Genomic DNA, 12,857 nt, shown 5'->3' with positions numbered 1-12,857 from the left:
TGACATACATGTGAATACAATGCTGTCATTGTGGGGAAAATGAACATTTGTTTGGGAAGATAAAGTGTTCGGGACCACTCATTCATCCCCTAAACACGCAACCGCCCCATCCTTAACAATGTCGAGGCGGCCACTTGACACAGTGACTAAACTACAAAGCTAAAACAAGCAAGAACAATCCATACACCCACAACACATCTCATCTGCTTGCGTTGTTGTGAACGACATCATCGATGTAAGATCAACTTACAAACACGACAACAGTCGCAACTTGGGAGGCGCGTCTCTCTTTTTTTTAACAGCCTCAAGTCGCCTCCACACATTAGCAGCCGCCTCCCCCTTCACAATAATAGCGCCACATCTGGTCTGACTGCACTAACAAAATAAAGGTTTCAAAAAAAGTACCTTATGGAAGCATAGTGAACTTGAAGCACTTTTTGATACATTTACACAATGTTTATGCTTTGACCTAAAATACTAGTCAAAATTGTCCAAAGATGTATTGTACAAATAAATGTGAGAGATTTTGCTTTTAATTAACAAACATTTTAGAAAATGTTATTTGACACAAAAAGCACACACTCTGTGGTTGTAAAATAAGTATAAAGGGTAAAAATAAGAACTAAAAACAATTAAAACGTAAAAACAGAATTGTATTGTTATTTTATATTGCTATTGTCATTTAAATGTAATGTTTTTACTATTATTTTACTTGTTGTGGTTTATTGTTGCTAATTCTTATCCGTTTTTTGTACTATATTTAAAGTTGAGTTTTGGTGGTACAATAAATACTCATGTTTTCAAATTAATGAATAATAATGTAATTAATCGTGATTGCCACATCAACCAAAATAATCCTGATTATTATTTTTGCCATAATTGTCAAGCCCTAACAAAAAGGATAGTTGCAATGTGAGATGTATACACTGCAAAAACTGAAATCTAAGTAAGATTAAATATCTCAAATAAGGTTGATATTTGCTTATTTTCTGTCTGATAAAATAATTATTCTCACTAAGCAGATTTTATGTTAGTGTTTTACTTGTTTTAAGTGTTTTGCTCCTAAATGATCTCAGTAAGATATTACAGCTTGTTGCTGAGATTTTATGACCTATATTGAGTAAAACATGCTTGAAACTAGAATATCAAGTGTTGCAAAGCTGTGTCATCAACAGTGTTGGGTTACTGTAACGCCGTTAGTTTCGGCGGTAACTAGTAATCTAACTCAGTTACCGTTACTACATGATGCGTTACTGCGTTATTTTACGTTATTTTTTATGTAGTATCGGCTAGAAACTGAAGATCTGAGTGTGTTTTGTGGCAGCGCTGCGGTGGAAAAGAAAGGGCGTACGTGCTTTGTGTGGGTGGGGGTGGGGGGGGGGGACTCCCATACCGTAGTTGAGGAGCGCAGGGGAGACGTTCCTTCGGGGCTAACAACCTTCACTTTACCCGGAAGTGGTCTTTACAGCTGAGGGTGAATGACGAGGCCGGCGGTTTGTTGCAACTTTGTGACTTTATTGGACGCAGCCATCCAGCAAGCTAGAGAGAGCACCTGCAAGCACTCACTCGCTCACCTCTCTCGCCCACTCACTCACTGACGTCCCTCACCCACATGCTGTCATATCTTAAAGGGCCACACACACACACACACACGCACACACATAAACGCTACTATCATAACAACTAACAAGACATCAAGGCGAAGCCAAGAGTCGATTTTTTTAACAAGGAATAATTCTCAATACTTTTCTTTTGTCGAGCACAAAGAAAATAACATTTTAGTTAAATGTAAGTTGTGTCTTGGATCAAATATCCTATCTACTTCAAGTTCAAGTTAAAGTGCCATTATGTTGCAGCTATTTAAAATAGTTTTGTCAATTTGTTCTGGCCAGAAACAAATTGGCCTTTGAAACATATCTTTGTCTTTGCGTGTTGTATGTAGACCACATTGTTTGTGTGTTGTATGTAGAGCACATTGCTTAGCAGAGTTCAGTGATGCAAATGCATGTCAAGTTGATCAACACATTGTATTATTCTCCAGTGCAATAACAGTACTGTAATGAAGGCTAAAGGGCATTAATGGGAGCTTTTAAAAAAGAAAAGAAAAAAATAAGTAACTAAATAGTTCCTTTTCAAAGTAACGCATTACTTTTTGGTGTAAGTAACTGAGTTAGTAACTGAGTTACTTTTGAAATGAAGTAACTAGTAACTATAACTCATTACTGGTTTTCAGTAACTAACCCAACACTCACAAGTATAAAACTGCTTTTTCAAAGTCATCATTTCTTATTTCAAGCATGAAATAAAAAACCCTGACTTTGACACAATTGTGTCTCATAATTAAAACAGATGACAGCCAAATGTTTTATTTTCGAAGAAACAATAGAAAAGATGTACTCTTATAGTAGTAGAGTTGGCACAGTACAGTAAACTGACAGTTAATATTTAAACATTTGACATTTTAAACCATTTTGAACAGAAATAGTTCATGCACATTCAGATAAATTCTTCAAAATTACAATTGAAATAAAATTGGCCGGGGGCCGGGCCTGAGCGGCTCGTAGACCCCGAGAGTAACAAGCGGTTGCCTTGTTGCCTTTCCATTAAGAAAAATAAACTAGTTTTTAGTATAAGTTTGCTGGTGTCAAGAAAAGTAATGCTGTTATGTCAAGATAATGGCACTAGTATTTACTTAATTTAAGAATATTTTTAAACATACTGAGAAAAAAGGTCTCATATTTGTTTTTTCTATCAAGAAAAGTGCATTTGTTATTAGTGAGAATATACTTATTGTAAGGTATTTTGGGGTTCTTGTTTTGGAAAGTCTTGATAAGCCAAATTTTCTTGTTCTATTGGCAGATCATTTTGCTTAGTTCAAGTAAAATACCCCTCATTTTTGTATTTTTTGTGATTGTTTTTGAACACTGACTTTTTGCAGTGTGCTCACTTTTGTGGGATTGTGTAACAATTGGAATCCCAGTTTTCTTCCAAAATGGTAATCACGTGACATCATGAGATACCAGAACACCTTCATTAGCACTAAATCCTCCATGATGTGTTCCCAGGTTGGTTGGAGGTCTTCTATCTTTGAGCCCGGACTACGGCTTTGTCCTTGAAGACGATGAAGGTATTTGCGGCTACGCTGTGGGCACTGTGGACGTCAAGCCCTTCATCAAGAAATGCCAGATGAGCTGGATTCCTTTCATGCAAGAAAAGTACCATAAACCGGATGATCAAAAGGACCTCACAGAGGCCGAGGTAGATTCTTGTTCCACCTGCTTTATTGTGGTCAGTCATGGGATTTTGTACTCACTATGTTGCCTTGTGTAGAAAATGATTTTGAGTTTCCACGAGGAAGAGGAAGGGCTCCCTGATTCCTTCCTGTCCAACTTCCCCTCCCTCATCAAGGTCGACATTCATGCTAAAGTCACTGATCCCAGTGTGGCCAAAAGCATGATGGGATGTCTGTTATCTTCCCTGAAGGCTAACGGTAGGTGGCGGCGGTGATCACAACTCATATGCCTTTTTTATTTTACATTTTTTTAAAATGTGCTCCTCTGCTTCATTCTGTCATGTCCAGGTTCTCATGGTGCATTCTGTAAGGTCCGGCAGACCGACAAGAGAATGTTGGACTTTTATGGTAAGCTCGGATGCTTTGAGGTGGCCAAGATGGAGGGCTTTCCCAAAGATATCATCATTATGGGGCGGAGCTTATGAGGCAACGCTTACAGGCTGAGAGAGAGAGAGAGAGACAGCAAGCTCCAGTCAGCACAGCACCTTCATGAGATACAACTTCCGTGATGGTTTTAATGCGACATGACTGCCCCTGCTAGCCCAGAGTCACTTGTTGTTGTTTTTTTACGCACTCTGAATCCTCACTGAGCTGAGCTGATACCAACGTAAAAAGGGCCGAGGTGTAGTCAGTGGAGATGAGCCGACATGGACGGGGTGGCGCTCCGTAATTCATGCCTGGAGACCTCTCAACTCATATACCTCCTTGGGACGCGAGCAAACAAACTGTCCATACCTGCCTGTTTGTTAATTGAATCCAGAAGACGTGGCAGAGGTAACACCCACACGCCCTTGCCTGAAGTGTCCAGATCCCAATTAGAGTCTGAGCTGTGAAATGAGAGCAGTCTGTGCACTTTTGACAAAGAAGAAGTAACACAGTGTGACACCTTTTATTTAGGATGTCACATTATTGCCTCCTTGTCTCTGCACCACAGTCTTGTGGCTGTGTCCTGCAGGGAAAAAGTGGTGCTGAGTCGATAGACAATAGACATGCACAATTTTACCTTCTTACATGATCATTGCACGCTACGATAGATTTTTTTTTATATATATATACCAGTATATGCGATGTTTGTTTGTTTTGAAAGCAATAGAGAAGCGCTAATTTATGCTCAACGCTCTGCTTTGGCTAATTTCCCTTTGCCTTTTGGTTGTTTGCCTTCTAACACAGACCTCAGTGTCTTTGCTGTCACCACCTTCTAATGAGTCTCATACAAGAGGGGTGTGGTGATTTCGGACATTATGTAGCTGAAATTGTCTGAGAAGGTCTGGTACAGTTATTTTCCCCAATGGTGTATTAATCAAAAGTGTCAAATTTGTCGTGGGACCAAAACTCCTTTTTCTGTCGAAACATTTGCAGCGTCCACATTCGCAATACTCGCTGTTTCTATCCGCACTCGATGTAGACATCAGCAGGTAATCTAGATTTCACACACGCTTCCATCCTCTTGATTTGCCGCCTCCTTGCACTGCTGCCACTTGTCTTTAGAATGAATGTCTTTGCAGCAGAGCACCATTAGGATCACTCTGGTTTGTTTGTTGCTGTCACCAGTAGGGCACTTTCCCCTGTCTAATCCATGCAGAATGTTGTTCCTCCTGTCAAACATACATCGTGATTAAACAAGCACTTTGACTACAGATTTGGTGGGGTGGAGCTATAATCAGTGGCTCTTTACCCTGCCAATGATATTCGTGTTACTAATTACATTCATCGTGTGCATATGAGGTGTACTGGATTGGCTGTGTCATCAGAATAATCTCATTTTAAGGCACAAGAGGAAGACGCATGCCACTCTGTTACTGTAGACAGTTATTACTGTCAAATATAAAAGTATTGTTATTATTTTGTATATCCTTACTGAAATTGTGTCATGCTTTGTTGGGCCCGAAGGAAAAGAAAAAGGATTACCCGTTCCTCTTCAGATACCACCCTCAAGTGGAGAAATTCGCCATCAGCTCTAAAATTAGTGTGGACTTTTCACAATTTTCTTTGATAGTTTTATTTACCATTAATGGCGTTTTTCTTCTCTGAGACTGATTGGGACTGAGTGAAAGCGCTCATATTGTATATTTTCCAGTGTATGGGATCAGGGGGCAGTTTACATATGTAAAGTTTGTATGTATGTAAGATTCATAAGGTTGACAATAAATAAACTGTTATAAATTATGAAGTTATGAGTATTTTTACTGAACCTACATATCGCCCTGTCTTGTGTACTAATGTGGGTAAATTGGATAAGACTCAATTCTAAAAAAACAAGTACCGTGTTTTCCGGACCATAGGGCGCACCGGATTATAAGGCGCACTGCTGAAAAATTGTCTATTTTCTATCTTTTTTCATATATAAGGCACGCCGTATTATAAGGCGCTTTAAAGGAGTCATATAATTATGATTTTCCTCTAAATTGAAAACACTTCCTTGTGGTCTACATAACATTTAATGGAGGTTCTTTGGCCAAAACGTTGCATGGAATATGTTTTACAGATCATCTTCAAAAAAAGATGCTTATCGACTACAATTTTTCAGGATTTATGCAGATCTCAAATACAGATCAGCAGGTACCAGAAGGTAATAAAAGTTGCTTTTGCATAATATTGCGAAACAAAACTCCAAATAATGTGTCTTACCTTATACACACACCATAATAATACTCCTATGTTAAAGCACAGTACAATCCATCAAACGGTGCGGCTTCATAGCTTACCAAAGTCGTACTAAAACATTTTGATCTGTGTGTAATGTTCTATATTTTCAAAGGAACATATAAAATGTTGGTGTTGTTTACTTGAGTCATGTTGCAGTCTATACACGTATCTCTTATGTGTGACTGCCATCTACTGGTCACACTTATCATTACACCATGTACCAAATAAAATAGCTTCTCTGTCGGAAAGCACAACCAGAATATTCTGTACATTAGGCGCACCGGGCTATAAGGCGCACTGTCGAGTTTTGGAGGGGAAAAAAGGATTTTAAGTGCGCCTTATAGTCTGGAAAATACGGTACAATCCTAAACAGGCATTATGTTCTTTAACAAAAATCATGAAAATAAATATCTATTCAAGACAAACCTAAACTAACCCCAAGTAGATGCAATAACAATGTTATAAGACAGAATACAATACATTTTATCCATCCCAAAATTGGGAAATGATGTGTTTGCAGTGCAGGTACTAAAGGTTCACAAAAAATAAGGTAAATAAACACATGAAAACAAGAGTGAAACATCAAAGAGCTGACGCAACCAGCTGCCACTCCAGCGGCGGCACCATTTCTACGTACAGCTACAAATGTGAAACACAACGAAAAACTAAAAAATGAGCAATAAAAAAATATATTACCCACATATGATTGCACCATGCAACAAGGCGGATACACGAGCGCAGAGCTCCTGCAACCAGAAGCCATTACAGCAGCGCCATCTCAGAAAAAAGATATTATGATTTATTTTATTCACTGATGATAATCTTACATGATATAGATCATCTCTACTTTACACTCAGAAATGAAGGAAAAACCTGACATATTTATAACCATATTTAAATGAATAATGACTACCGGTAATTATTATTAGGGCCACTTTATATTGAATTTTTTGGCTTAAAAAAAAACAAATTACTAGTTGTTGTTTTTGTATATGTTCTAGAAATGTTGCTCCCATCTCTAAAATGCCAGAAACCTTTTTTTTTTTTTTTTTAAAGTGATTTCAAAAGCTGGTTTCAACCAAATCTATGCATTAGTTATTTTTAGTGCATATAAGTAAACATACCAAGTGTTTGTGTGTATATAACCATGTTGGGTTAAGGGTGGGACTGCGGGGCCCTTTTAGGGGTCTTGTGTATGGGCGCCCAGAATTTGGTGCTACGCCCCCACGCCTCTGTAGTAGTAGTCATTTTTTTTCAGACCCAGGGGGATCCATATCACAGAAAAAGAAACCATACAATGATGAAAACCCAAATAAAAGAAACACAAGCAGAAATAAAATAAAAACTTGTATAAAAAAATACAATAAAAAACACTCCACAATATTCTGGTTGTAGGCTATTTGGTAAGTTGAGTATAAACAAAATAACGTACACATTTTTCATTTCATTTTTTTTATTTATCTCCTTCATTGATGTGCATCTTTGACAATTATACCTCAATTATTCAGTTATACATTTACACACCAATGCCTGAGAAGGAGCAGGATGAAGAAAAATCTTATATTTTCCTGCCCCCTTCAACATGATACGTAGTCTTACTTAATTGATATCGTATAAACCAAATTGCATCCAAATATAATGAAAACAAACAAAAAACACACAAAAAAAACACAACAAGTGCAAAACTTCACGAAGTACAAACCGAACAAAAAGAAAAAAGTAATATACACCTCACGGGATGATACCAAACAAATATAAAATCAGGCAAAAAATAAGTAAAATAATAAATATAAAGTAAAATGTAAACACTTACATTTTGCTTGATATTTATTATTTTACTTATTCAGTGCAGAATAACGCCATCATTTGTTTTGCTCAAAGATTGTGTATTATTTGAAGATGATTCCGCAATAGCAGCAACACTTAAAATACACAACTTTTTACATTTTACCAGACACATTAGGTATTTTTGCACAAGGTATCGACATTTGATCAGTATCGCCGATACCAGCCTGAATTGCATTTCGTCGTTGTCGGATTTGAAATAAAATAAGCGGTGTCGGAAGTGAAGTGAATTATATTTATATAGCGCTTTTCTCTAGTGACTCAAAGCACGTTTACATAGTGAAACCCAATATCTAAGTTACATTCAAACCAGTGTGGGTGGCACTGGGAGCGGGTGGGTAAAGTGTCTTGCCCAAGGACACAACGGCAGTGACTTGGATGGCGGAAGCGGGGATCGAACCTGGAACCCTCAAGTTGCTGGCACGGCCGCTCTACCAACCAAGCTATACCGCCCCCGGCATCACTTTTTGTTTCCTTTTTTTTTGGAAAGAAAACAAAAGCAAATACAGATAGAGTATTAAATAATAATAAATAATAATAAGAAGAAAAATGACAAAAGGGGCTACACTTTAAATGTTTTTAACAAATATATCAATTTAAGGGCTTTGGTACTCTTAACCATCCTCCACGATTTGATTGAAAATTGTAAACCATTAAGCCAATTAGAAAATGTAGGCCTTACTTTCATAAATCAACATTTATGTAGAAACATTTTTGCCTGGAGCATAATAATGTTGACAAACATTTCTAAGTTGCAGTCATTTATTTAAAAAAAAAAACCAAATGTGATCTCTTCTATAGAGAACGGGGACACACCCTTGTCTCTAGGCCAATGTCTGATCTCCTCCCAAAACACGCTACCAGACATCACTTGCATGCGCGAACATGGAGGTTGATGGCTGTTATATATGTGGAGCTGTAAAATGTGAATGTTTGTGCAATGTGAGAGTGTATATGTGTTTTGATTGATTGATTGAGAAGTTTATTGACATCTTAAATAATTGAATCCATGTAATGCGTTAAAAAGGCAAATGGATGGCACAAAAAAGCCAAAAGGCTTGTTTCCATTGTGGTCCATTAAATATTCATCACATTTGATACATTCAATAATAAAATATATACAACCTGTAACATGTATATATAAAATTAAGAGGGAAAAAAAGGATAATTTATGTACATACGGTATACACAGTATACATGTCAGGTGATTTGAACAACAATATATACAAAAAAATGGGGGTGTATATTACGGGTGTGGGAAAAAATCGATTCGAATTCGAATCGCGATTCTCACGTTGTGCGATTCAGAATCGATTCTCATTATTAAAAAATCTATTTTTTAAAAAATATTTATTTATTTATATATATATATTTTTTTTAAATTAATCAATCCAACAAAACAACACACAGCAATACCATAACAATGCAATCCAATTCCAAAAGCAAACCCGACCCAGCAACACTCAGAACTGCAATAAACAGAGCAATTGAGAGGAGACACAAACACGACACAGAACAAACCAAAAGTAGTGAAACAAAAATGAATATTATCAACAACAGTATCAATATTAGTTACAATTTCAACATAGCAGTGATTAAAAATCCCTCATCGACATTATCATTAGACATTTATAAAAAAATTAAAAAATGAACAATAGTGTCACAGTGGCTTACACTTGCATCGCATCTCATAAGCTTGACAACACACTGTGTCTAATATTTTCACAAAGATAAAATAAGTCATATTTTTGGTTCATTTAATAGTTAAAACAAATGTACATTATTGCAATCAGTTGATAAAACATTGTCCTTTACAATTATAAAAGCTTTTTACAAAAATCTACTACTCTGCTTGCATGTCAGCAGACTGGGGTAGATCCTGCTGACATCCTATGTATTGAATGAATAGAGAATCCTTTTGAATCGGGAAAAAAAATCGTTTTTGAATCGAGAATCGTGTTGAATTGAAAAAAAAAATCGATTTTGAATCGAATCGTGACCCCAAGAATCGATATTGAATCGAATCGTGGGACACCCAAAGATTCACAGCCCTAATATATATATATATATATATATATATATATATATATGTATGTGTGGGAAAAATCACAAGACTATTTCATCTCTACAGGCCTGTTTCATGAGGGGTTTCCCTCAATCATCAGGAGATCTCCTGATGATTGAGGGAAACCCCTCATGAAACAGGCCTGTAGAGATGAAATAGTCTTGTGATTTTTCCCACACATACATATTACGCTCTACCACAGTATCGAGCACTATTTTTTTGGATAATCTAATTAAGACATATATATATATATATATATATATATATATATATCATCATAGGCATCCGTCCGTTAGTAGTGACGATGGGTTGCGCCTGGGGGAGTTCATTCTTTCTTGCAGCGGCGGCTGTGGCTGTACAGCCCGACTCTGGAGTGACAGTCTCTGGTGCAGTTGGCGCAGACGTATGGGGAGGGTTCTGACGCGGGAGCAGGTCCCGCGTCGCGCAGTTTCCGCTTTTGTCTCCTCGCCTGCAACGAGGAGATGTGCTTCTCCTCGGCACGGCGGGTTCCTGTAGCAACAGTCTGCCTCCAAACGTCGCGGTCTTTTGCAGCTTCCTCCCAGTTGTTGTGGTCGATGCCTGCTTGTTTCATGTCACGTTTGCACACGTCCTTGAAACGCAGTCGGGGGCGACCAAGGGGTCTGGAGCCTGTTGACAGTTCGCCGTACAGGACAGCTCTGGGGAGCCGGCTGGGGTCCATCCTGTGGACATGGCCAAGCCATCTGAGGCGGCGTTGGCTGAGCATGGTGAACAGGCTGGTGGAGTGAGCACGGTCTTGGACTTCCATGTTGGGAACTTTGTCCTGCCATGAAATTCCCAGGATGCGGCGAAGACAGCGCAGGTGGAAGCTGTTTAGCTGTTTCTCAGGTCTGGTGTAGGCGGTCCAGGCCTCGCTGCCATACATCAGTGTGCTAATGACGCAGGCTTGATAGACCTGGAGTTTAGTGCGCGTGGATAGCTGGTTGTTCAACCATACTCTTTTGGACAGCCTGGCCATCACTGAGGCGGCTTTCGCAAGACGGGTGGCACGTTCTGTGTCAAGTGACAAGTCACTAGAGATTGCGGATCCAAGGTACCGGTATGTAAAGGTGTTGACACATTCCAGAGTCTGATAGTCGACGGAGATGGAGAGTGGAGTTTCAGCGTCTTGGCCCATGACATTGGTCTTCTTTAGGCTGAAGGTGAGACCAAACTCTTTACAGGCAGATGAAAGTCTGTCCATCAGCCTCTGGAGCCCGGACTCTGTGTGGGATGCTAGAGCTGCATCATCAGCAAAAAGCATTTCCCTCAGGAGGACACTGGTCACCTTGGTCTTGGAGCGCAAACGGGCAAGGTTGAAAAGTTTCCCATCAGCTCTCGTGTGTAGGGAGACACCTTCAGAACATGTGCCGAAAGCAGTAGACGGAACGACGGAGAAGAACATTCCAAAGAGGGTTGGTGCAAGAACGCAGCCCTGTTTTACGCCGCTGCGGATTGGAAAGGCCTTTGATGTTCCTCCTTCCCAACAGACGGAACCCTGTGTGTTTTCGTGGAATGATCTTATGACGGCGAGGAGTTTTGGGGGGCAGCCGATCTTTGCAAGCATCTTGAAGAGACCATCTCTGCTGAAAAGGTCGAATGCTTTAGTGAGATCAACATATATATATATATATATATATATATATATATATATATATATATATATATATATATATATATATATATATATATATATATATATATATATATATATATATATATATATAATAAAATACATATATATACATAGCTAGAATTCACTGAAAGTCTAGTATTTATTTTATTTATATATATATATAATAAAATACATATATATAAATGATAAATGGGTTATACTTGTATAGCGCTTTTCTACCTTCAAGGTACTCAAAGCGCTTTGACAGTATTTCCACATTCACTCACACATTCACACACTGATGGCGGGAGCTGCCATGCAAGGCGCTAACCAGCAGCAAGGGTGAAGTGTCTTTCCCAAAGACACAATGGACGTGACTAGGATGGTAGAAGGTGGGGATTGAACCCCAGTAACCAGCAACCCTCCGATTGCTGGCACGGCCACTCTACCAACTTCGCCACGCCGTCCCCATATATATATATATATATATAGCGAGAATTCACTGAAAGTCAAGTATTTATTTTATTTATTTATATATATATATATATATATATATATATATATATATATATATATATATATATATATATATATATATATATATATATATATATATATATATATATATATATATATATACAATTAAACAAGGCGACTCGGTAAAGAATCTGGGTATTATCTTCGACCCAACTCTCTCGTTTGAGTCACACATTAAGAGTGTTACTAAAACGGCCTTCTTTCATCTCCGTAATATCGCTAAAATTCGTTCCATTTTGTCCACAAGCGATGCTGAGATCATTATTCATGCGTTCGTTACATCTCGTCTCGATTACTGTAACGTTTTATTTTCGGGCCTCCCTATGTCTAGCATTAAAAGATTACAGTTGGTACAAAATGCGGCTGCTAGACTTTTGACAAAAACAAGAAAGTTTGATCATATTACGCCTATACTGGCTCACCTGCACTGGCTTCCTGTGCACTTAAGATGCGACTTTAAGGTTTTACTACTTACGTATAAAATACTACACGGTCAAGCTCCTGCCTATCTTGCCGATTATATTGTACCATATGTCCCGGCAACAAATCTGCGTTCAAAGAACTCCGGCTTATTAGTGATTCCCAGAGCCCAAAAAAAGTCTGCGGGCTATAGAGCGTTTTCTATTCGGGCTCCAGTACTATGGAATGCCCTCCCGGTAAAAGTTAGAGATGCTACCTCAGTGGAAGCATTTAAGTCTCATCTTAAAACTCATTTGTATACTCTAGCCTTTAAATAGACTCCCTTTTTAGACCAGTTGATCTGCCGTTTCTTTTCTTTTCTTTTCTACTCTGCTCCGGGGTGGACCGCTAGCCTGTTCATCAGATGGGGACATCTCTAC

General features: G+C 38.4%; 1 protein-coding gene across 4 annotated transcripts in view; it reads left to right on the top strand.

Moving 5' to 3' along the window:
• Nucleotides 1–5,455, top strand: part of oga (O-GlcNAcase) — a 28,232-nt gene extending 22,777 nt beyond the window's left edge. For all 4 annotated transcript variants that reach the window (XM_062058129.1, XM_062058128.1, XM_062058127.1 and 1 more), the window contains exons 16-18: nt 3,066–3,258; nt 3,331–3,490; nt 3,581–5,455. In XM_062058129.1, the coding sequence (XP_061914113.1) occupies nt 3,066–3,258; nt 3,331–3,490; nt 3,581–3,717 (490 nt within the window). In that variant the 3' untranslated portion in view covers nt 3,718–5,455. The remainder of the gene's footprint in view (nt 1–3,065; nt 3,259–3,330; nt 3,491–3,580) is intronic.
• Nucleotides 5,456–12,857: the final 7,402 nt, after the last annotated feature.

This window comes from Entelurus aequoreus, linkage group LG09 (genome assembly GCF_033978785.1).
Source record: "Entelurus aequoreus isolate RoL-2023_Sb linkage group LG09, RoL_Eaeq_v1.1, whole genome shotgun sequence".
In the NCBI taxonomy this organism is placed as follows: domain Eukaryota; kingdom Metazoa; phylum Chordata; class Actinopteri; order Syngnathiformes; family Syngnathidae; genus Entelurus; species Entelurus aequoreus.
The sequence above is the reverse complement of the archived record's forward strand: the minus strand, read 5'-3'. Positions and strand labels throughout refer to the sequence as shown.